The sequence below is a fragment of the Schistocerca gregaria genome, chromosome 3, assembly GCF_023897955.1.
Source record: "Schistocerca gregaria isolate iqSchGreg1 chromosome 3, iqSchGreg1.2, whole genome shotgun sequence".
Classification (NCBI taxonomy): Eukaryota; Metazoa; Arthropoda; class Insecta; order Orthoptera; family Acrididae; genus Schistocerca; species Schistocerca gregaria.
In genome coordinates, this window is record NC_064922.1 from 192,300,720 (window position 1) to 192,325,807 (window position 25,088).

The 25,088-nt window shown below is 41.5% G+C and overlaps 1 protein-coding gene across 2 annotated transcripts in view; it reads left to right on the forward strand.

Moving 5' to 3' along the window:
• The first annotated feature begins 1,730 nt into the window (after positions 1-1,730).
• LOC126356287 (facilitated trehalose transporter Tret1-like) overlaps positions 1,731-25,088 on the forward strand; it is a 73,007-nt gene continuing 49,649 nt past the window's right edge. Inside the window, exon 1 of one of the 2 annotated variants that reach the window (XM_050007168.1) lies at positions 1,731-1,912. In XM_050007168.1, coding sequence (XP_049863125.1) covers positions 1,797-1,912 — 116 coding nt within the window. In that variant the 5' untranslated portion in view covers positions 1,731-1,796. The remainder of the gene's footprint in view (positions 1,913-25,088) is intronic. The other variant, XM_050007169.1, reaches the window with a different exon arrangement.

The window sequence follows — 25,088 nt, forward strand, 5'->3', positions numbered from 1 at the left end:
ACACTCCGCTGCAGAGTGAAAATTTCTGTCTGGATTTTTATCACTATTTTACAAAGACTGTTGGGTCATTTACTGGTTATTGTTTGAAGTAAACTATGAAATAAATGTGAATACATAATTTTTCGTATATATTTTTGTGTACAGTTCAACGATGTTTTAACCAGAACATGATCTTTATTTACAGTCATACGTGGTTCTAACCCTGCGAAACTACTTGGACGAGAAATAATGATTTATTGGAATCGCTGAAGCGGTCTTTTTCAACGTAGTACAATTATACAACTTTGGGCCCCACGATACAAAATTTGCTTCAGGAAAGGAGACAACTAATTTTGTGGTGAGGTACCGATCGGTGTACGCTTCTACGTGATATTTGAGGTACAGTCTTATACCTAAGCCAAGAACTGCTATCGGGAAGCCGGACGCAATCGTGTCTTTCCATTGATGTACCAAACAGCTCAAAGTCGAGAGCGCTGACCTTGAAACTGGGGACACTGGGAGGACGGAGTTTTTTTTTCCTTTATTGTTATCTGTTCACCTTATACAAAGGCGGGCTGGAAGCGGATTACATCTACTCCGCTCTTCAGCCACAAGAACTACTATAATTGAGAAAAAGGAGACAGAAAAGTAACAAATTGGAGGTTAAAAAACAGGAGATGCAATAAAATAAAAAACATGAAGCCGTTCACACTCGACGAAAACACACGAAAATACTGTCGGCACTGCACACAAACACTGACGAATGAGACGGTACAAGTGAACGAGGAGCGTGGCGGCGAAAAACACTAGATCACAATCACGACGGCACAGACACTAAACTGATGGCGATGATCTCCGGCGCGCGAATGTCCACTTAGCGTGTGCGAGTCCGGCGACCTGCCAAGAGGGGAGGAAGTTGGTGGAGGAGGGAGAGAGGAGAGCAGAGATGCCAATGGCAGAGGAGTTGAGGGAGGGGAGGAATGAAGGTAGGAGGGGCTTGGGGAAGCCCAGGGTAGGAGGAAGAGAGGATGGAGGGAAGAAGGGAGAGAGGGTGCCCTAAGGAAAGGACACAGGATGTGGGAGGGGAGGATGGAAGTTGATAGGACAGGTATATGGAGGGGAGGAGGACATCATCAGGGAGGGGGAGCTGGCGGAAGCCACCTTGGGAGAGGGTATGGGGAGTGGAAGATGGAGAGCAGGTGAGACGTGAAAATACAGGCGCGGCAGCGGACGGGGGTCGGAGAGGATGTGAGAGACAAGTGGGTGAGGGGGATCTAGTTTATGGGATGTGTATAGGATCCGTATCCGTTCGAGGAACAGGAGGAGGTGGGGGAATGGAATAATATCGTACAGGATCCGCGTGGGGGAGGGGAGTCGGATATGATAGGCGAGGTGGAGAGCATGGCGTTCAAGGATTTGAAGGGATTTGTAAAAGGTAGGAGGGGTGGAGATCCAGGCAGGATGGGCGTTGCAGAGGATAGGGCGGGTGAGGGATTTATAGGTGTGGAGGATAGTGGAGGGGTCCAGACCCCATGTACGGCCAGAAAGGAGCTTGAGGAGACGGAGTCGGGAGCGTGCCTTGGCTTGGATTGCTGGGGGGACGGAGGGATACGAGGAGGCGTGTGCTTTGTGCATGAGACCACTGGAGTAAGTAGGCGTGAAAACAAGGCACGTGAGCGTATTGGCTGTGGCTCCAGCTTATTGGCTGAGCTCCAGAGAGGCTTGACCGCGGCGGTGCTCGTTGGGACGGCAGTTTCGCGTGCGGCTTGGACGAGCCCTGTAGTCTTCTGGCGCTGAGCGGCGGGCAGCGGGCAGCCATGTGGAAGAGCGGCAGCTTCCTGGCGCACGCGGGCTCCAAGGGCGAGCGCGCGCCCTTGTTGCCGAGGTACGAGTACATCGAGTCTGCAGCGCCCTCCGTCCGACAACCTAGTGGGTGAGCCATCCTCAGCCGTACAGATTCTCACTTCCAGATCGATTAAATATCACTTTCATCTGGAATAAAATCTTCTTTGATTTCTGGTCGCGTCAGTTCTCAATTGTTAGCGACGTTCCGAAAGACAAATATTCTCGTACCATCTGGTGCAGGAAATGGATATGATGTTGTGGTCTTCAGTCCAGAGACTGGTTTGATGCAGCTCTCCATGCTACTGTATCCTGTGAAAGCTTCTTCATCTCTGAGTAACTATTCCAACCTACATCCGTCTGAATCTGCTTAGTATATTGATCTTTTGGTCTCCCTCTACGATTTTTATCCCTTGATGCCTCAGAACGTGTCCTACCAAACGATCCCTTCTTCTAGTCAAGCTGTGCCACAAATTCCTCTTCTCCTATTCAGTACCTCCTCATTCATTACATGATACACCCATCTAATCTTCAGCATTCTTCTGTAGCACCATATTTCTAAAGTTTTTATTCTCGTTCTGGATAGTTTATCGTCAATGTTTCACTCCATACATATACTTTCAGAAAAGACTTCCTTACACTTAAATCTACACTCGATGTTAACAAATTTATCTGCAGAAACGCTTTCCTTACTATAGACAGTCTACACTTTATATCCTATCTACTTCGACCTTAACCAGTTATTTTGCTCTCCAAATAGCAAAACTGATCTAACCCAATTCCCTCAGGATCACCTGATTTAACTAGGCTACATTCCTTTATCCTCGTTTTGCTTTTGATTATGTTTATCTTATATCCTCCTTTCAAGACACTGTCCATTCCGTTCAACTGCTCTTCCGGGTCGTTTGCTGTCTCTGACAGAATTACAATGTCATCGACGAACCTCAAACTTTTTTTTTCTTCTCCATGGATTTTAATTCCTACTCCAAATATTTCTTTTTGTTTCCTTTACTGCTTGCTGAATGTACAGATTGAATAACATCAGGCATAGGCTACAACCCTGTCTCACTCCCTTCCCAACCACTTCTTCCCTTTCATGCCCATCGACTACTATAACTGCAATCTGCTTTCTGTACAAATTGTAAATATCCTTTCGCTCCCTGTATTTTACCCCTGCCACCTTCAGAATTTGAAGGAGAGTATTCCAGTCAACATTGTCAAAAGCTTTCTCTAAGCCTACATATGCTAGAAACGTAGGTTTGCCTTTCCTTAATCTTTCTTCTAAGATAAGTCGTACGGTCAGTATTGCCTCACATGTTCCAACATTTCTACGGAATCCAAACTGATCTTCCCCGAGGTCGGCTTCTAACAGTTTTTCCATTCGTCTGTAAAGAATTCGCGTTAGTATTTTGCAGCTGTGACTTATTAAACTGATAGTTCAGTAATTTTCACATCTGTCGATAGCTGCTTTCTTTAGGATTGTAATTATTATATTCTTCTTGAAGTCTGAGGGTATTTCGCCTGTCTCATACATCTTGCTCACCAGATGGTAGAGTTTTGTCAGGACTCACTCTACCAAGGCTGTCAGTAGTTCTAATGGAATGTTGTCTACTCCCGCGGCATTGTTTCGACTTAGGTCTTTCAGTGCTGTGTCAAACTCTTCCCGCAATATCATATCTTCGATTTAATCTTCATCTACATCCTCTTAGTATGTGATACAAATCTCGACTTAATACGTCTATCCGTTCCCGAGAAAAACGGACGGACAGACAGACGGTCTGATAACAAATGCAAAAATTTTTTTTTCGTGTGCCATAATTACAAATTAACAACTTTCGAAACTTTTGCATTGGTTTTACTGCGAAACATTGCTCCTTGCCCAGTTTCATAATTCTAGGTAACGGGAAGGACCCCAAAGGTTCTGATGAGTGAATTTGCGAGTATCAATATATATGACATAAATGGCCGCATCTTTTGATTGCAAAGCTTGCATGTACAACACCACCAAGTGACTTTAGGCTGTAGTACGTGACATAAATTTCAACTATCTCTACCTGTTCCTGAGAAAAAGGGCTCTTAACAAGCGGACGGAAAGACTGGCAGTCTGGTAATTGACAAATTAAAATTTTCAGATGTTCTCCTTTGGTTGTACTCTGATACCTAGTTTCTTGTTAAATTTCATGGTTCTATGTCAACAGGAAGGACTCTGTGGGTTCTGATGAATGAGTTTGCGAGTGTCAAAGTGTATAACATGAACGGCCGTATCCTTTTATTACACTAACAGAAGCTTCACTGCATTATATCGAAAAGCGACCGAATACCTTAATCATCAGTTTCAACTTAATACGTCTACCCGTTCCTGAGGAAAATGGTTTTAAACTGTCAGATGGACAGACAGACGGGCAACAAAGTGATCTTATACGGGATCCGTTTTTACCGATTGAGGTACGGAACCTTAACAAGCCACCATTTTTTTTCCCCATGCGACCTCTTTAGACATATCAGAACTAAAACCTGTTTGTCTTTGAATACACGCATAGTAGACTTTTTTCTGTACCTTAGTTCGTTTCGACCAGCTGTGGACCAATTGCATCTTTCCTTAACATTTTAGTTGTACTATTCCTGTCGCCACTGTAGAGTCTTGTAATGCAAGAAAGCAAGGGTGAGGATGTTGTTGTGGGCGGCTGGTATCCTGTTTCTACAACACAAATGCATATGTGGATTAATACAGTTCTTTATTTACATGAACATTTACTTAACAAGAAAAGAGTCCGTGTTCTGTGGTATAAGCTCATCAGTAATAGACCTCTTGCAGACAATATCGGTATCTTGCTGTTTCAAACTTACGTTTCAGTGCCAATCCCACTATCTTCACTAATCTGGTCACTATGTACTGTCGTAACCTGCGATGTGATCGGAGTGCGCTCTGCAATAAAATGACTGATGCCAAACTGGAAGTGTGAGTCAGTGAGGTCCTCCAGTCAGCTGCAGTGACCTAAACATACTTCCGAGAGGACTTTGGCGGCGTGTTGCTTGCCGATGTGTCTCTGGCCTCCCTCGTGATAGGCGCACTTGACCTGGCGCGTACTTACCGATCTTCCTGCTTCATCTTTACCAACTGGTTTGCTGGCAGCAGCTTATGCCAGTAATTACGCTTTCGCATTCACTGCATCTCCTTTCTTTCTTGAGTCCATTATCTGTGAGTTTTCCAGTTTTGGGTTTTCTTGGAAAAGCAGGTGTGTTCAGGTGTGTTCTAAGTTTCAACTTGAAAAGGTCGCGTACCTGGATGTCTTCATTTGTGTCTCCACTTCTTAAAGAACTTGTCTAACAGTCAGTCCGTATACTATACTTTGATCAGATAATAGATAAAAATTGACATGGCTAGTCTTTTCGGCTCTATTATGACGTGTACTCGTAGAGAGCAATCTTCCTTTTTGGCATTGCGTTTACGTTTACATCCACAGGCATACTTTTCAAGCCAAAGTGAAATGCAACGCAGATGGTTCTTCTCCTTGTATCGCGTGTTACAGTTTCTTCCCGCTCCATTCAAGTATTGGGTGCTGATAGAGTGACTGTTTCATGGTCTCTGTGTATGCTATGATTACGAGGGACGTTCAGTAAGTAATGCAACACAATTTTTTTTCGGCGCATTTCGGTTTCAAAAATGCGGAACCTGTTGTGGGACATGGTGGGATACTCCCGCTTAGCACTTGTAGTTTAATGAAGTTCTGATATGAGGTGGCGCTATACATAGCCTTCAAACTGGTATCTGTAACGGAGATGCGTTCGAAGAAAAGAGCTGTCTGAGTTTCTTTTGGCGGAGAACCAGAGCATTGCTTATATTCATAGGCTGCTGCAGACTCTGCGGAGACCTTGCAGTCGACAAAAGCACGATGAGTAGTTGTGCGAGGCGTCAGTCATCATCGCAACAAGGTCGCGCAAACCTTGCCGAACTCCCGCTTGCCAGCCAGCCGCGCACAGCTGTGACTCCTGCGGTGTTGGAACGAGCGTACTCTCATATTCAAGGCGATCGACCAACTTCAAATCAGCGAACTTCTTGTTCCTGATACATAAAAGAAGATTTGACTTTGGTAATCTCCTAGGCACAAGAACGTCTTTCCTAAGCTATCTTGATATCTTTCCAGTTTATGCCAAACTGTTCTCTGACTGCCTCTCTGAATGCTTTCGACAAAATATTGCATACTTTGTTCAGTGTTAAGCTTTTCTGCCTTTCGTTTTATATTCCTACGGAGGATTCAGTATTCTCATCCATAAAACCCACAATATTACCCAAGTACGCTTTACGAGGCAGCCTCTACCCCGCGGACACGGAGAGATTGACCGCTTTTGACGTTTCGTCCACAAATGTAGTCTATACTTTCAGTCTACTCACACCAGCTTCCACAGAAAGCGAGAGGTCACAATTGTAATTCACTGGTTTGGTTTTCGAGAAAATGACGGCTCAGCTTGCCTAGCCTGAACAGGATGCGACCGGTTTTCGTCCCACTCCTTGTGCAGTCCGAGTTTGGGCTCTGTCTTTAATCATCTCGTCACCTATCGGACGTCAAATCCTGATGTTCCTTGTGGCAGCTTCCCAACCACGCTTTACGTCATCCTGTTATAATTTCCAGGAGGCAAACTAAAGTAGAAATTTGCTCTATTCTGAATCGTTTCCGAATCACGAGATAAATATAAAAAGCAAACAACTAAACAATATTTATTTAGAAACGTTTGTGCTGGCAGCATTTCGGACACGTACCGGTATAATTAATCGTCTTCCTAACTCGTCATATAAATAATAGCGCGAGCTGACATAGTATCTTTAAAAAATCATAAGACGCCGTCGCCGTGTAACTGGGATCACAGTGACCGCGAGACACCATGTGATGTTTCAGCGAGCTGGCGTTGTGGTTCCCACACCGTACTCTCATTCGAGAGAAGCCTGTTTCAAATTCGCGAACGATCATCTAGATTTAGGCTTGTTACGATTTTCTAAAACCAATAAAGGCGAACTTAAGGGTAGTCCATTTGAAATGGGCTTGGTGGATTTCCTTCTTTTTTTCTCCTCAAAAAGTGCATGTGCTTAGCCTCTAATTACATCATTGTCGACGTGATGTCGAACCGTAAACTATCTCCCTTCTTTCTTTAGAATAGGATGGCTTGAAAACGACGGCCAGTGAATCGTTTGAGCCAACTCTGTAGTGTATCTTTTGTGATAAATACCTTAGCAAAAAGGGTTTATGGAACCAGTTTTCGGGCTAATGCGTAACATTATTTTCAATTAAACAAGCAGTTATCGCACATTTCCGTGTCTGGTTCAAGAATAAATTAGACCAACTAATTAGAAAGAAAGAGATACAAATACAGCTCCAAGTGCATATTGCCTAGATACAGCACTGATCTGCAATGATGGGAACGACAGAATGAAAATAATCCCTTGTCGGAAAATAATTATAGTTTTAATTGTCAGTCGAATTATTAATTCATTATTTTAAGCGAAACAATCGTGTGAGAGCCCCTGAATGAAATCAGTCGTTTCAGTGGTTGTAATTTCATGTATCGACTGGATTATTATTTTTTCCAAGTGAAACCAGTCTGTGAGAGCAACAGAATGAAAGCAGTCGATACAGTCCGTTGTAATTTTGCGTGTTGCCTCAATTTTTCATCCTTTTTTTTTCAAGTGAAACGACTTTTTCTTTCTATCGGCTGAACGATACATTCGTTCTTACAACTGAAGCCACTCTTTAGTGTTTTAGGTAACTGAGCTATTCATTCAATCTTCTGAGTGAAACTACTCAATAGCACTTTCATCAGATGAAATAAAGCAGTGGCATACAACTGGGGTACATACAGGTATAACCCCAGACTGTGGTCCCACTACCTCGGCTACCTCTGGGATGACGCCAAAGTTAAAATAAGCGTTATAGATATTTATTTAGTCATAACTGGATAGACCAATTTCTCTTTTCATCGTTTAAAACTGGTTAAGGTACTGCTGCGGATGATGCAATTAACATGTAATTTATTAGGCTTATGTATCATTGGGGGTACAAAGTTGAGCACTAAAGTTCCCGTTTCTGAAAAACATTGGCAAATTTTAGCGACAGTTTACTTTCCGTTTCACTGAAAAGGCCTGATGACATCTATTAATTAAAAATCGTTTGAATCGAGCCCTTAAACACTTATTCAGCTATTTATTTACGTGAAAACTAAATATATTGTGCAGAGAATTGCCGGCTACGTACGAGCAAATCATACCAATGCACACAAAAATGTTTACATTTTGCAGCCTTTGAAAAGTACCAGGTATAGTGTTTCACGGTCATGGACATTCATACATTGCGACTTCAGTTTCAGAGTTAAAGTCTTATTTCCAGCCATCACTGTGAACAGTCTGTAACCCAAATTTTCACCCCCACCCTTATGGACCCCTAGGAGCGACAACTGGAGCCACCTCATCCCCGGCGCATTCAGTTCTGAGCGGAAACATTCGATTGTTTTGGCGTCGTTAAAATCATTATTGTTTACTGCATTTCGATAGCGCATCTCGACACTGTTATTGTCGTTTCGATTTTTGCATTTTACAAGTACTTAATGCCAATAAGTAGCAGTTTTTGTCCATGTTTGTAGATAGGCGTGTACATACTGCTGGAGTTTGTGCCAGGATCAGAGTCTGGAACACTCAGTCACGAGGGACTGAAAGAAAACATATAACTGGATAAGAATTAATATTAAGATAAATTCACTGAGACGCACAGTACCTGCAAGGATGATTCATATTGTCAAACTATATGAGTTACAGAAATTCAAAGAAAATTAACGAATGATAATCAATATTCCTCGTGAAGAAGTCCTTCACACAAGTTGTAGTAAGCTATAAGCTTATAAAACAAGTGATTAAATAACCAAACAATAAAAAGTATATTTTATATGTTTCTGTTCACGTCATCCCAGTATTTAGCGAAGAACAACTATCGGTGATGTGTGCAAACTGGCGGGAAGTGAGAAATAGAGCTCCAATAAATTTAAGTAAAAAAGTGATAGTCAATTTATTTCAACGTAAATTTATAATATGGCAACAGTTACTAACCTTTAACAACCAACAAAAAATCCCTATTTAATGCCAGAAGTATGAAAAGTTGGTATTTAAGTAAATAAATACACAAATCTTGAAAATGCTTAATTCTTAGGAATAAACTTTTAGTTTAATTTTATCCATATTTTGCAGCTGTGAGCGTTTATTATATTCAATACACAGGAAGTACGAATGAGAACACCTTCAAAACAATTTTTTGATGTTTTGTTAAATTACATGAGCATTTTGGATTCATAAGGAGTGAATGTAAAACATATTAGACTATATCCACCTGAAGATGGACCGACAGGGAGCGAAGTTCATCGCGTAATTTAATAAGACAAAAAAATTGTGACTTTAGGCGTTTTTATTCAAATTTCCTTTATATACTTTTCATTTATCTCTCTCTGAAATAAGATACCGTACGTCATTTGTATAGAAGCTTTCGAAATGTGGTGCTACAGAAGAATGCTGAAGATTAGATGGGTAGATCACATAACTAATGAGGAAGTATTGAATAGGATTGGTGAGAAGAGAAGTTTGTGGCACAACTTGACTAGAAGAAGGGATCGGTTGGTAGGACATGTTCTGAGGCATCAAGGTGATCACCAGTTTAGTATTGGAGGGCAGCGTGGAGGGTAAAAATCATAGAGGGAGACCAAGAGATGAATATACCAAGCAGATTCAGAAGGATGTGGGTTGCAGTAGGTACTGGGAGATGAAGAAGCTTGCACAGGATAGAGTAGCATGGAGAGCTGCACCAAACCAGTCTCAGGACTGAAGACCACAACAACAACAACGCAGAAACTCAAGAAACTATACTATTAAACACACAGATGATATGATAGACTTCGCTCCTGGTTAGGAACTCATAAAAACCAGAAAAGCGGTTTACTTATCTGTTGCTGCGTCTGTCGCTCTACTCAAGGTTCATACACAACAAAAAGCCTGAAAGACTATGTAAGTGAAATCACTCATAAACGAAGATTGAGTAAAAAAAAATTCATATATCCGACGTAGCTGCAGATACTAGTGACATTCGGGTGTTTCATTCGACTGACAAAACTGAGGGCAAAAAACAACCGACTGGCCAATCAATTGTTCAAAAACCACACGATTGTCCCATCATCACTGATCAGATAGTGTTGAAGCTCAGCTTCAAACTGACGTTATGAGCTAAACACAAACACAGCAACAACTCCCTACAACGCGACATCGGTCCATCCTGTCGACATTATGTGATAGCAATATTGCGTGAAAACGGTCAACGATACGAGCAGTTATAATCGATGCGACGTTAAGCGAACGGTACCGAGTTAACGGTAAACAGCGGTCACACACTCTAAGTGGAGCAGAATTGCGAAAGCGCTGCATACACGAATGGCAACGCCAAGACGAAGGCGCTGCCGTTCATGGCACGCTATCCGTCATGGGAATCTCCGTTCTACACACGGTTGGCTAGACAGTGCTTGTCCGTTGCAGTTGTAACACCTAACAGTGGTCGTTCAAGTCCGCAGAAACCCATCCTTTGTCAGATAGGACGATTTCCCATTGATTTTTTCCTGGCGGAATCGAGACCACAAAAGCTACCAATAGTTCAAACACTTTCGTAGACTTATCTGACACAAGCGCCCACTATGCTAAAAAAGAGACGTCGTAAATAGATATCAAAGCAATTCCTTCATAAATAACATATTATGCAACAATTCTAAGGAGCAAAATGAAAATAAGATAGAGGAAAAAAGTAAGTATTCTGTTTATTATTTCAAACGTAATCGAATCACCAAACGTGTATACTTATCCCACTGCGGGAGAAGCCCGTCACTGCCTCCATAGAAAAATATTTGCAGTTGCCTACAAAACCGTGATTGTAACCAGGTGTGCCCCTCTTCGCCACGAATTTAATTCTTCATTGCTCCAAAAATATGGAAATCATATGGGGAGAGATCGTGTCTGTGTCGAGCTTTCCAGCAAGACTAATGCAGCGTACTCGGAACGTGACCACAAGTGGCCAAGGTTGTTTCGGTTACTTTCGAAAATTTCGCTATGAAGCCGCCACACATCGACCACACAGCGAAGGTCTCTCCCCAAGCGATTTCCATATTTTTGGAGCCAATAGAAAGTCGTTCGTGGCCTCGATTTGCTTCGGGCGAATAGATGTACGCCTGGGTACAATGAAACCGCAAAAGTTTTCCCATGTAGGCACTGACCGTCTTGTTTTACAGTGCGATAAATTTATTAACAATTATGCCGATTATTTTTGAAATAACAAACAGCTTACGAACTTTTTTCCATATTTCTCATTTTCATTTGACTGCCTATTATAGGTTGATCATTTAAGAAACGAAAGTCTATGACGTCTGAAATCTTAACACATAAACCTGCTTTCATATCAGTGCAGTTATAAAAATCAGTAACTGTATGAAACGTATACAAGTTAACTGAACAAGATGATGAACGTAACTAGGTATTGTGGACGTATAATGTCAAGTCCAAGGAGGCGCGGGTTGAGGCTTCGGTGCTGAGGTAAAGGTCGCAGTTCGTTACTGTTAGAATTTGTGGTCATTCCCTCTTTTAACGTGCTGAAGATAACAATAAACAATATAAATTGCTCTAATGTAATAATAATAATAATAATAATAATAATAATAATAATAATAATAAGTCTTTGTCGACTTCAAGAAGGCATATGACTCAATCCACAGACCCACACTATTTAGGATTCTTGAGGAAATAGGATTGGATCGGAAAATACAGAAAATCATTCAACAGACGTTAACAAATCCAAAATCCAAAGTGAAATTTATGGGAAAACTTTCAAGACCATTTGAAATAAAAACTGGGGTTAGACAGGGTGATGGGTTGTCACCTTTGTTGTTCAATGTAGTTCTGGATAGAGTCATGGAAGAATGGGAGACGAAACTTGAAGAAGAAAAGTGCTGGAAACCAATTTCATTAGGAACCAAGAAACATAACCTAAGAATCCCCTACTTAGCCTTTGCAGACGATCTCGCAATAATGGCAGATTCTAGTGAGATGGCTATAAAACAGGTAGAAATTCTAAAAGAATGTGCAGAAAAAGTCGGCCTACAGATATCATTTGAAAAGACAGTGTTTATAACAAAAAATTTAGAAATTTCCAAATTACAAACAAAATACGGAGAAATCAACAGAGTACCATACTTCAAATATCTTGGAGAAATTATCTCGGAAAAATTTGCACAACAAGAAAGACTACAAAAAGCTCGTAAAGGTTTAGGATTAGTGCAAAACCTCTATAATAAAAAATGTTTATCTTTAAATGCAAAAATTAGGCATTACAATACAGTCATTAAACCATCAATATTATATGCCAGCGAAACCTTGGCACTAAACAGGAAAACTGATCTAGAAAATCTAAAGAAAGAAGAAAGAAAAATAATTAGAATAATTTTGGGACCAAGATGGACCGAGAATGGATATAGATTACAGAAAACATCAAAAATTGAAGAATATTCTAACATAGAGATAGACATGAGGAAAAGACGCCTTAAATTCTATGGCCACATAATGAGACTTCCTGAACACAGATTAACAAAAAGAATTGTAAAATACGTAGATTCTCTTGTTAATGGAGGAGAATGGATCCAAAAAGTTAAAAAAGATTTGGAATTAGCAAAAATTACTAAAGAAGAAATAGCTGCAAGGAACAATTTTAGAATAAAAGTTGAAAAGTGGGAGGTTAAACCAGAGACAAAAGCACCGAGAACAGGAACAAAATGGAGCGAAGAAAGAAGAACTAAATTTTCGCAAACAATGAAAAACTGGTGGGCAAATAAAAAGAACCAGAAGACCAAGAAGAACGGAAAGTGAACCAGCTTTACTTAGCGTCTTCCACATGGGAGCTTTACGACTAATAATAATAATAATAATAATAATAATAATAATAATTTGTTTACACTAGTGGATGGTACATCGGTAAAGAACAACTTTCAAGAAACTGCACTTTACACGAGGGTCATTCAGTAAGCAGTGCCCCACATTGTTTTTCTCAGAACATATTTATTGTAAAGTGTAGAATTTGGTGGCAATGTACACCAACATGTCTTGTCCATGTGCTATTTTTCTGCGTGGTTTCCATCACGTTCTATGGCCGTACACTAGCGTTGTGGAAGACCAAGTATTCTCTGCTGGTAAAAGTCCTGTAAGTGTAGCTATGTTTTCACTGCATGTCTGACACTCTCGTCGTCTCCAAAGTGTGTTCGCCGTAGAGACTCATTAAGCGGGCCAAAGAGATGGAAGTCCGAGGGTGCCAGGTCTGCACTGTAGGGCGAATGAGGCAATGATGTCAAACCCAATTTGGCGATGTGTTCCTGGGTTCTCAGACTTGTGTGTGGGCGTGCATTACCGTGTTAAAGCAAGATTTTTGCTCGATTCTTGTCCGATCGAACGCGTCAGAAACGATTCTTGAGTATATTCAGAGTCTTCACGTATGCCTCTGAATTAATGGTTGACCCTCTTGGCATCACATTCACCAGAATGATGCCACCAAAATCCCAGAAGACGGTCACCATGACTTTTCCGGCAGAGGGAGTTGTCTTGAATGTCTTCGTTTATGGATGATGCCACTCCATGGACTGCCTTTTTGGAACTGGGGCAAAGTGGTGCACCCACCTTTTGTCCCCCATAGCGATCCGTGACAGAAAGGCTTCTCCGTAGATCTAAAACTGCTCCAGTAATTCGGATGAAATGGCCTTGCTTTGAATTTTGTGGTCCTCTGTGAGCATTCGTGGAACCCATCTGAGCACCTCTTTGAATATTCGAGGATCTAGATCATTGCAGACGCACTTCCGATGCTAACCAACAACTGTAGAGGCAATGTCGAATTGTGATGCGCCGGTCGCCAGGAACAATGGCATCCGCAAGATTCAGCATGTCTGCAGCAGTGGCTGTGACAGGACGTGCCGAGCGTGGCTGATCACGGAGCTTTGTTTCTGCATGATGCTGTAACTTTCTTCACCCATCGCCCAACTGTACTCCTATCACGCTGCAGGATCACCCTACACTGCGCACAAACGTTTATGAATGTTCACCACGGTTTCTTTTTCTGCACACAAAAATTCAATGAGAGCATGTTGCTTTTAACGTGGATCGTATGTAGACGGTATTTTGACGCAGTACTACGGCTCTGCCATCTGCCAGACGCTTATTAACTTTACCGGCGCACGGAACAAACATCAAATATGAAGAACCAAAAAGAATGTTTGTCTATATATTTTAATGGCTTTTTTTAAAACAATGTGGGGCACTACTTATTGAACGACCCACGTAGAAATACGGCTACCGAGAAGCATTAGTTCGTAAATTTCAGAGAGCGCCAATGCGCTGATTCCTGGACTCGGGTAGGCGCACCGGCCCCGGATCGAGTCGGCCCAGCGGATTAACGACGAGGGCACGAGGGTCGGTGAGCTGGCCAATGTGGATGTGGCTTTTAGGCGGTTTTCCACATCCCAGTAGGTGAATACCAAGCTGGTCCCCGCGTCCCGCCTCATAGATATTTGAAACACGTTCGCACTATTTTCTGATTTACACTAGACACAGACAGCTGGGGTACACTGATTGCTTCAGGGGGGGGGGGGGGGGGGGGTTGTGACGTGTTGGCATGAAGGGTATCCGGCCACCCCTTTAAATTAAACATGCCAAATCCGATTCTAACCACGCCGACCCTGCGCAAACTGTGGGATTAAGACGAAAGAAGAAAAAGGTTTATGAGTCAGGCAATTTATTTAAGACCTATAAAAGCAACAAATTTTCAACCTTCACAGAGTCATAATTTACACATTGTGCAATCGAAGTTCGGGCTCACCATTATCAGTATTTCACTTACCACTACTACTATGAATAAAAATCTAAACACTATGGTTAGACGAGTATGTAAACGACAGGAGTGCTGTTTCTTTCAGTCGTTTCCGCTTCACATTATCCTGGCTACATGCTTTTTATTTCCTTTCAGGCAGAACTCACTGCAAAAGACACAATTACTTAACCTAATGATACAAACGACATTGTTCTGATTAGATTTAAAAACGTGCAACATAACTGAAAGGGATTAGGAATAATGCAATGTAAGAAAATAACATAAAATTTTAAACTTCCCTTATACAAAGACGGATAAAATGGCAAATGTATGTGGCAACAGACCTGTTCATGGAATTAAGATCTACTCTAAGAAAAACACAGTCCGTAAGTTTTAAAATATTGCAGAGTGTTATTGTTTTTGAACGATTGTATTCATTACATTTCAATACTATGACGGGAGTTCATTAAGTAATGCGACACTTTTTTTCTTGGTCAGTTTCAGTTGAATAAACGCGGAATTTGCTGTGGGGCATCTTGGAGTATTCCCACTTTCCTCCTATAGTTTCATAAAATTCCGATAGGTGGTGGCACTATACACAGCCTTCTGTGAGAGAAGTGCGTTACAAGCAGAGAGCTGTCATTGAGTTCCTTTTAGCGGAAAACCAGAGCACCACAGATATTCATAGGCGCTTTCAGAATGTCTACGGAGGCCTGGCTGTGAAGAAAAGCATGATGAGCCATTGGGCGAGGCATCTGTCATCATCGCAACAAGGTCATGCAAACCTGTCCGATCTCATTGCGTGCTGGCCGGTCGCACAAAGCTGAGACTCCTGTAGTGTTGGAAACGTGCGGACACTCTCATTCGAGGCGATCGACGTATTACAACCAAACACTTTTCTCCACAACTGGACGTCTCTGTTGGTAGTGCTGACACACTCTTTCAGCAGTTGGGGTTCTCAAAGGCGTGTGCCAGCTGGCTTCCTCGGCGCCTAACGGAAGACCAGAAGGAGCAACAAAGGACCATCTGTGCGAAACTGCTGGCGCCTTATGATGCTGAGCGTGACAAATTTTTATCGGACATCGTGACAGGCGGTAAAATATGGGATCATAGCTTCGAACCGGAAACAAAATGACAATCGATGGAGTCACCCCACACCGCCTCCCCTCCGAAGAATAAGTTCAAAGTTACACCCTTAGATGGTAAAGGCATGGCAACGGTCTTCGGGGACTTTCAAGGGGATTATACCGTTTGATATCCAGCCTGCTGGCTCAACATTCAATTCTGAAGTGTATTGTGTTACCTTTAGGAAGAAACTCCTTCAGCCTGTTCGTCACCACAAGAAAGTAAACGAAATTCTCTTTCTCTATGACAACGCAAGGTCTCACACAAGTATACGCACCCGATAGGAGCTGACAGCTCAGTGTAATGTTCTTCCTTATCCAACCTACTGTGCAGGGAGCGGTACTTGGATAATGAGGAGGTTACTGATGCAGCAAGACGTTGGCTCCTGCGTCGACAAATTGCGAACATACAGGCAGTCCCAGTAAGGTGGTGTTAGGTCGTCGCATTGAACGGAGATTATATTGAAAAATAGGTTTTTTTTTTTTTTGCCCTGAATAGAACCACCCAATCCAGGAATAAAACGTGTTACATTACTTACCGAACGCCACTCGTATTTGCACAATGTTCTCATCAATGAAGCAGAAATCACAGTTTGTGAAAGGAATTAATTTAAAAAAAAAGTCTCGTTTTATTAGTATCCATGTGACCTGGTCTTAGTCTGTTAAAAGCAAAGATTTGTCTTTTCACGGACGGCAAGTCGAAAAACCAAGGATGCCGTGGAATCTGTTACTGAATCGTCCAGCGGCACTTGCCTTTAACGTTATGGCCATATCCACTGACATGTCCAATCGGTTTTTTAGTTGATTGGCAAGCCTACTACGAAAATCACTACATGGTAGGGGTGTGTCGGTAGGAGGCTGGAATGTTCGCTTACAGACGACCAAGCAACAAGCCCATGTACGTATACAGACCTTCAGGTAAACAACTGGAAGGCGTCTTTTGTTAAACACAGTTTGTAATTTCTAGAATTTCTTGGTATTTTAGAGACTTCTGGTTTTCATTTTACTTCATTCTCCTTAAGTTTCCTAAGAAATTTAATGTTCTTTGGGGGAGGGGGGACGTGATGACACCATAACACTAACCCCTCTTTCAACCGAATCTGTGCCCAAATTGTCTGACAGAGTGCTCTGAACGTAAACTATGTGGCGCGTATTTATTACCCATGTAATTGTATGGATTCGTTGATATATCTTCCAGACGGTGGTCTTACTATTGATATTAGTTGCAGCACACAACGTGTTTTAAATAGTGGCGTTATTTGTTTTCAATAGCGTCATTACTTAACCAACACGGACAATTTTTTTCTTTCTTTCTTTCTTTCTTTTGTGTATATATGCACACTCCACAAGCCTCATCTGTTGATTTCCGTCTAATGCATTGGATGAGCATTTGGCGCTATCGGTACGCTACCTAGTATGTTCCAAAACGCAGCGCATAAAAACGGGATTTTTCCAGGGCTCATTCCTCGGTTTCTATTGATACAGAAATGTGGGGTCAAGTGCTATGGATAATCCTTGGGCTAAGGGCCATTTCTATTCCCAAGAGATTGGCTCGTCTTGTTGTATCCATCCTACAGTACAGGGTTGAATATTAAACACTTTCTCCACCTTAGGCCAATGGAACAAATCGGTTGGTTCCTTTTCCAGTGGATGTGATCTACATTGCGCCTTAAGGTGATTATGGGAATACAATTTAGTTCATCTTCGATTCCTGAGAAGACCCAAAAAATCGTTTTCGACCATGTTTTCGCCATCAGCATCGGACATTTAAATAACTAAAAGCAGCAAATTGCTCGAATTTTTAACAGTATATTCTGACATTCATCTAGAAGTGCCATCTTCTCATTTTCAAAAATCTTTATCTGCTATCGAGCAACACCTCAAAAACATGGTTTTGGTCACCAAAACAGAGCGGCGGATTCCAAGACCCCTATGCACTGCAAATGGCTGAAATTTATAAGATATGATCAAAGCTACGCTACTTGCACGTAGAATAAATACGTAAAATCAGGTGTGAGACGATAACGAAGTTAATTAACCGACGTACCACGTAGAAGTATCCTGTGCAGTGTCTCCGTTATCATCGAAAGGGTTCTGGGAACCCCATGTTACAGTACTGACGCACATGCATGTCCTTTGTGTGTGTAAAATCCGGTTGAGGGATAAAATTAGTTTTGCATTATTTCGTTACCACTTAAGTAAACCATCAAAATTTTACTGACCTATAAAGTTCTTTTCATAGGAGTGACTTGTCCTGAGCTTGCCGCGGTGGCCGAGCGGTTCTAGGCGCTTCAGTCCGGAACCACGCGGCTGCTACGGTCGCAGGTTCGAATCCTACCTCGGGCTTGGATATGTGTGATGTCCTTTGGTTAGTTAGGTTTAAGTAATTGTAAGTCTAGGAGACTGATGACCTCAGGTGTTAAGTCCCATAGTGCTTAGAGCCATTTTTTTGACTTGGCCTGCTGATGCTCCAATCAAGCACAAAAAAAGGCGTCCATGCTCTCTTACTGAAATGCTGGGAACCTTCTTCAGCACCTTTAAAATTGTTCCCAAAAAATGTTGGCATGTGAATATATTCGCACTTTTTTATACTGAGGGAGAAGCAGACAATGGCAGTAGAAAAGAAGAGGAAAAGTAATAAACACTAGAGAATAGTAGACATTGGTTGATGTATAGAAAGAGCGAAGGAGACAATGGTAGTGAGAGAAAGAGAGGAACACAGTGGCAGTGGAATATAGTCGACGGCGACAGAACTGTGCAAGGAGAGGAAAGTAGGAGAAAATGCAAGTGGGAGGGGACCAAAGAAAAGGAGAAAGTGGAAATAGGTGACAGCCAGTGATAATGAGATACAGCGTATATACAATGAGCTTGAGAAAGATAGTGGCACTGAGAAGAGACATCAGCAGTGGGAAGGAGGTAGTAGCAGAAAAGGAAATTAAAATGGACACACAGACAGTGAAAGAGGATAGTAGTAGTGGCACTGAACGAAGGAGACTGTGACTGTGAGACAGGAGACAGTGACAGAGAGACACAAAGAGATAATGACGATGAGTTGGGGTGAATTATTGAGTAAGAATTGACAAGTGGGAGTGGGTGGATTTGAGCGACTTACAGCACTATACTACTGGGTGTAAGCGAGTTACTGTTAGGGCAGCACGTGAGAGTGAGAAGTGAGTTAAATGTTAAAAAAACTCGATTATGTTCGCACACCAAAATTTCTGGGAAAACTTTTAAAGGTGCTCAGAAAGGTAGAATGAGTTTCAAAGTTTTCTGTTTGAGTATTTTAAACAGGAGCATATTCGCCTTTTTTGTGCTCCGATAGGAGCATTTTTCGGTAGCTTTTTCATCTCGGAACTTTACTTGCAATCCGTTGCTGGATCTCCGTCCTCATGTTCCATCAATTTTTCTACAGAGGTACTCTATGCTCTAATTTTCTCACTGCATCTCCAGCTCAGTTCAGCCTCTGTTATTCGGCCCTGTAATGACGTTACGGTTTTTGTATGACTCTTGCAGTTCCACATCCTTTCCTAATCCATTTTTCTGGTTCATCAATTACGCATCCAGACTTTTTGTTGATTCTTTCCCCTCATTTTAAATAGTGTCTTTCTTTTTTCCTCCCAAAGCTTAAAGCGTCATATTCGTATATGTAACACTCGTATTTGGTAGAATGATGTAACTGACTTCAAAATGGTGCAAGCTTTCTGTTTCTGTAAAGTGTTCTATAGGCATCCTATAGATGCTCATTTCTGTATCACTTCTGTTGTAATTACTGAAAAGAGACACTAACGAACTTCAAACAGACAGCTCTTTTAAGGGTCTGTCGGTCTATATGATATCAAATAAGATTACGGAGGCAAAAATAGAAGCGAATATTGTTTGTTTCTTCAAAACTAGTATTCTTTGCTGTTTACTTACTGATTTCTAGCAGTTCTAGTAGAGCCATCTCCCCACCTTTTATCAGCTATACTGACATCAGATAGAAACTCAGAGAACTTGGTTTGTTGCTATACCGAAAGCCCTTATTTGAATAATGTTAAATTTCCTGCAAAGCGAGATTCCGGTTTTTTTTTAAGCAGCACGTAGGCCGTTAATATACCAGAAACGAATTGAAGACAACGACGCAGCTGGTACGTTGGACACCAGGATACGGTATGATGTCTGAATAGCAGTATCTCATACATGCGTTCGCGGTTTCATTGTGTGGATGTCATGTAGGTGCTTTTCACGCGATGCCTTGTGATAACAGTAGACCTGTTTCGCTTCTAACAATGGATGAGCCCACGTCCACAAACATTTATTCACCTAGCAACATTGACTATGTACTCTGGTATCATTTTCTCTCAACACAAATATTTAAGATAAAACTTTTTTTTTTTACTCTTGCATCGTCAGCCATCAGAATCCCGCTTTTTTCCGCGTGCGTCAGTGCTGAAAGTAAGGTGCTCAACAGAACGTTATCACTTATCAGACTCCACACAGAATTCACTTCGTACACACGAGACCTAATTCCAGTGACAGATGTCGTATTGCAACAACAATCTATGGTATTACTGACTTATCCCAAGTTTACCTTGGGACCGAAAACAAATATCATTCTGTCTCTTCTGAACACGGAAGGGTCTGCACTGATGATATAGTTGCTATTGTTGTTCACTGTCTGTTAAAATGCATTATCTTCCAAATACTTTAAATTTTATTACCCCTTTAAATCCTAAAGCGATCAGTCCCACATAACAATTTTAAAACCATGTCTCTCACTTACTTTTTAAAAGACGGTAGATGAGAAACAAGGTCATTGGCCGCAGGTTTATTTTGACGATACCAACGCTTCTGGCCGTTCAGTGCATCCCTCCTCCTCACACAGAACTACTCAAATTACTATCAAACTAAGACTATAGATTTATATTATAAAAGTGGGGGCTCTGAGCACTATGGGACTTAACTTCTGAGTTCTTAGAACTACTTCAACCTAACTAACCTAAGGACATCACACACATCCATGCCCGAGGCAGGATACTAATCTGCGACCGTAGCGGTCCCGCGGTTCCAGACTGAAGCGCCTAGAACCGCACGGCCATTCCGGCCGGCATTAAAAAAGTAATAATGCGTTAGTTGAAAGTTGGTGTTGTAATAGTATGTAAGGTTTAATTATAAAAAAGAGGGACCAAGCATATTAATTAAGGTCAGGAGACTGCAGCAAATTTGGAAGAAAGGGACTCTAAGGATTTACGTCCTATCGATGAAGAGGTCATTACATACAAACCACAAACTCGGATTGGAAAAGTATGCAGAAGGCAATCGGCTGTTTCTTTTCTCAAATGAGTCATCCTGACAATTACCTTAAGTAGTTTTAAAGATAGTAAAAGCCCTGTAGTCGAACAGAAATTGAAGGAGGCGCACGTGAAACGTTCAGTGTATTCGAAAGTAAAAGTCTATCTTGGATTTAAGAGGATATCCTAAGAAGTTTTGGTTTTACGCTAAAGCAATTAGGCGATCAAAGCCATCTGTCCAGAAACACTGTGCACGCAGTGGCATCGAAACGGAAAACGACGGAAAAAACACCGAAATGCTACAGCCCTTTTTCCAAAACAGTTTCACTTAGTGAAGGTGTACTGCGGTTCCTGTTTTAAACGCCACACGAAAGTCAGAGCTATAGATATCGGTATAAGTGACCATAAACATCAACTGAATTCGCTCTACTAAGGAAAGGCCACTGCACCTGATGGGATACACGCGGGATTCTACATCGAGAATGCGAAAGAACTTTTTCCTCTTCTAACGGCCGGGTACTGTAGTCACTGGAGCAGCGAAGCATTGAAATCGGGAAAAAGTGCAGGTCATTCCTGTTTCCAAGAAGGGTCACCGAACAGACACGGCCTGTTGTAGTATTGTGGAACAAGTTTTATGCTCATGTACTATGACATTTCTGGAGACAGAAAATCTCCTAATGGAATCATCAGCAATTCCGTAAAGAAGGATCGTGAGAAACTCAGTTTGCCCTCTTCGCCCACGAAACCTTCAAGATAGTAAACAACGTTGCCCAGGTTGATGACGTGTTGCTTGACTTCCACAACGTGTTCTTCACAGCTTCGAACTCTCTTCTGGTGATCAAAATATGCGCGCACTGAATTTCACACCAGTTGTGTGACTTTATTGCAGAGTTTCTAACAAACCTGAACGCAGCTTGTTAATCTCAAAGGAGAGTAATCTTCTGACGTAAAAGTTGCTTCGGGCGTACCCCGAGGAAGTGTTATAGGACTTTTATTTTTCGTGAAATATTTTAATGCACTACGGATAACGTCGGAAATTCCAAAAGAGGTTTACGCGCACAGTTCTGTTATACACAGGCAGATGGCAGCTCTGGATAACTCTAGCGACACGCAGAAAGACATGCAGAGATCTACACTTGGAGCGGGGACTGGCAGTTGCACCTCATCAAAAACAAACGTCAAGTGTTGTGCATAAATAGACAGAAATACTCGTTATTGTATGATTACCTATTGCAGAACAATCATTGAAAGCAGTCACATACATTAACATCCGGTAGTATGCGTAGGAAGCGATTTAAAATGGAACGACCACAAAAAACTAATCGCAGGTGCGGCAGATGCCATACTGAGGTTCGTTAGAAGACTTCTCACGAAGTATAGTACAGCTACAAAAAGGTAGCGCACAGAATCCTTTTCTGTCAGTACTAGAACATTGCTCTTCGGTCTGGGATCCGTTCCAGGTACGATTGATAGAGAAAATGCAAAATTCACAGAGAGCAGCGCGTTTGATTACATGTTCATTTAGTAAGCGCGAAAACATAACAGAGATGACTATATGAAGCCAAGGCAGCCAACAGTTGCAACTAAAAGTATTTTTATTCAATTTTTGACCATAGTTCCGACAGATGTACACCCGTATTCTTCAGAGATACATGTAATCTGAAGACAACGCAACAGCAATAACTGCAAACCCGGAAACATACATGTCAAAAATTTCACATTGGACAAATGCCAAATAATGAAACGATCTGACATTTGTCCGTTGAAAATGTGCTGTAAGCATTTATCATTATATACATTATTAGGTATGCTGGCCCCTGTGGTCAGGGATTTTCAGGCAAGAACAGCTAAAATCTAGAAATAAAACAAAGCAAATAAAATGTTACGTCATGTTATGAGCTGAACACCGATTGACGGGATACGGAGAGCGTGAACACCGGAAAAATGAGGCAGGTGACACGTCCGCCGGTATCAAACACAATAGCGGCATAAACGATCAATAAGTGGATATACATTGGTGGGTTGGGGGGAGGGGGGGGGCGAAGTGAGAGCACTGAGAAATAAAAAGTGTTAAAGGACGCTATAGTAAAGTAAAGTATCCTAATTTACATTAAAACACTTACAAGACCACAAGTTCATTAATGTACGAACACTAATAACGTTAATGTGTGAACACGCTGTGATAAACGCACGTAACGATGAAAGAGTATGCCTGGGTCATGGTATAGTGAGAAACATGCAGTAACGAGAGTGGGTAGAATCAATGTCTTCACAAAATGTAAAACGAGGGAAATGAACTTAGTGAAGTTCTAGTCCCTCTGTGACACGTAATTTTGACATGTATGTTTCCAGGTCTTGTAGTTATTGCTCTCACATTGTCTTCAGGTTACATGTATTTCTGAAGAAGACGGGTTTATATCCGTCAAAAAAAAAGGTCAAAGATTGAATTAAACCACCTTTTATTGCAACTGGTTGGCTGCTTTGGATTCTTTTACTGATCTCTGACCATTGCTGAATCGCAGCCATGTACAAAATATTGAAGTAACGGAGATGCTCAGCCAGCTTCATTCGTATCCGCTAAATGAGAGGCATTGTTGATCACGGTGTGGTTTACCATTAAAAATAGCAAGAACGTACGTTCCTGATACAGTCAACCAATATACTGGTTCCTCCTGCGTATATCGCGCGAAAAGACCATGAAGGCGAGATTCGACCTCACAGGGAGGATGCCCAAACACTCTTCTTCCCAACGACCATTCACGAGTGGAACAGTAAAAGGGGGTAGCTGCAGCGTTGTACAAAATACCCTCCGCCACCACCCCCACCCCCTTGCTTCCTATAAGGTGCCTTGCAGATGAACATATATAGAAGCGATATAGGGAACTACGTAAACCATCCTGTGTCTAACCCACAGCATCACCTCGCTCGGTCGGGAAATTCGGGAACTTGTAAATTATTTCTGTAATAATCAGGGCAGAGTAAAGCTCGCTTGACTGAAATCTTTGTCAAGCGAAATAATCGGACACACAGAAAGATAACAAAACGTCTTTCCGGAGGATACAAAATAACTTAGAGTGCCATGTCTAATATGCATTTCGTATTTAAGGAGCTCAGTGATAAGATTAGAGAAAGTGGCACATACTTCTAGATGCAAACGTACTTCCCGCAAAAGTTCCAGGGAACGAAACAAGAAAGGGGCCGTACCATGGCGAAAGAGATCGTTTCGGCTGTATGAAAAATCTTCATTTATGATCCAACTATTTTCATGGCTTTAGAACCACATCTTCATGGATACATCCATATATAATCAAAAATAAAACAAGTAAAGATCCTGTTTCGGTTAAAATATCGTTGAAACATACACAAAGCTATATATGAAAAATGATGTATCCACATTAATATCATAATGTATTTCAAACATAACCAGTAGATGACCCAACATTCTTTGTCCAGTTGTGATAAAAGTGTTGAGCCGTCAAGAGGTCGATAGTCCAATTTAAAATATGGCAGTATGTATGGAACTTCATCCTGTTACAGGAAATCTAGAATAAGAATAAAATGCACGTTTCTTACCACGGGACATCCACAACTGTTCTTTGTCAATGATAATAAAATGTTAAACCACGTGGACGTAAAAGTTAAAAAGTGTGGGTGGAGAAAGGTATGTTGAAGCTGGCAAGGTAAGAAAAAATCTCTTAAATCGGAGCTTATATGATTGCACGCTAGGTGACGAAGGTCAAGTTTAGACGATATGCTGCTTACAAAATAAATTAAAGAAAGACCGGGGAAAGGCAGAATACCAGAAAGATCATCCAGATGCAGGTAATCTAGAATAAGGATAAAGCGATAAACGAGATGGACTGTAAAATTGCAAAACAAATTATGTGTAGCTGATAAAACGTACCTTCAAATACTAATGTAAAAGAAATCTCATAAAGCGGAGCGTACGTAACTGTACGACT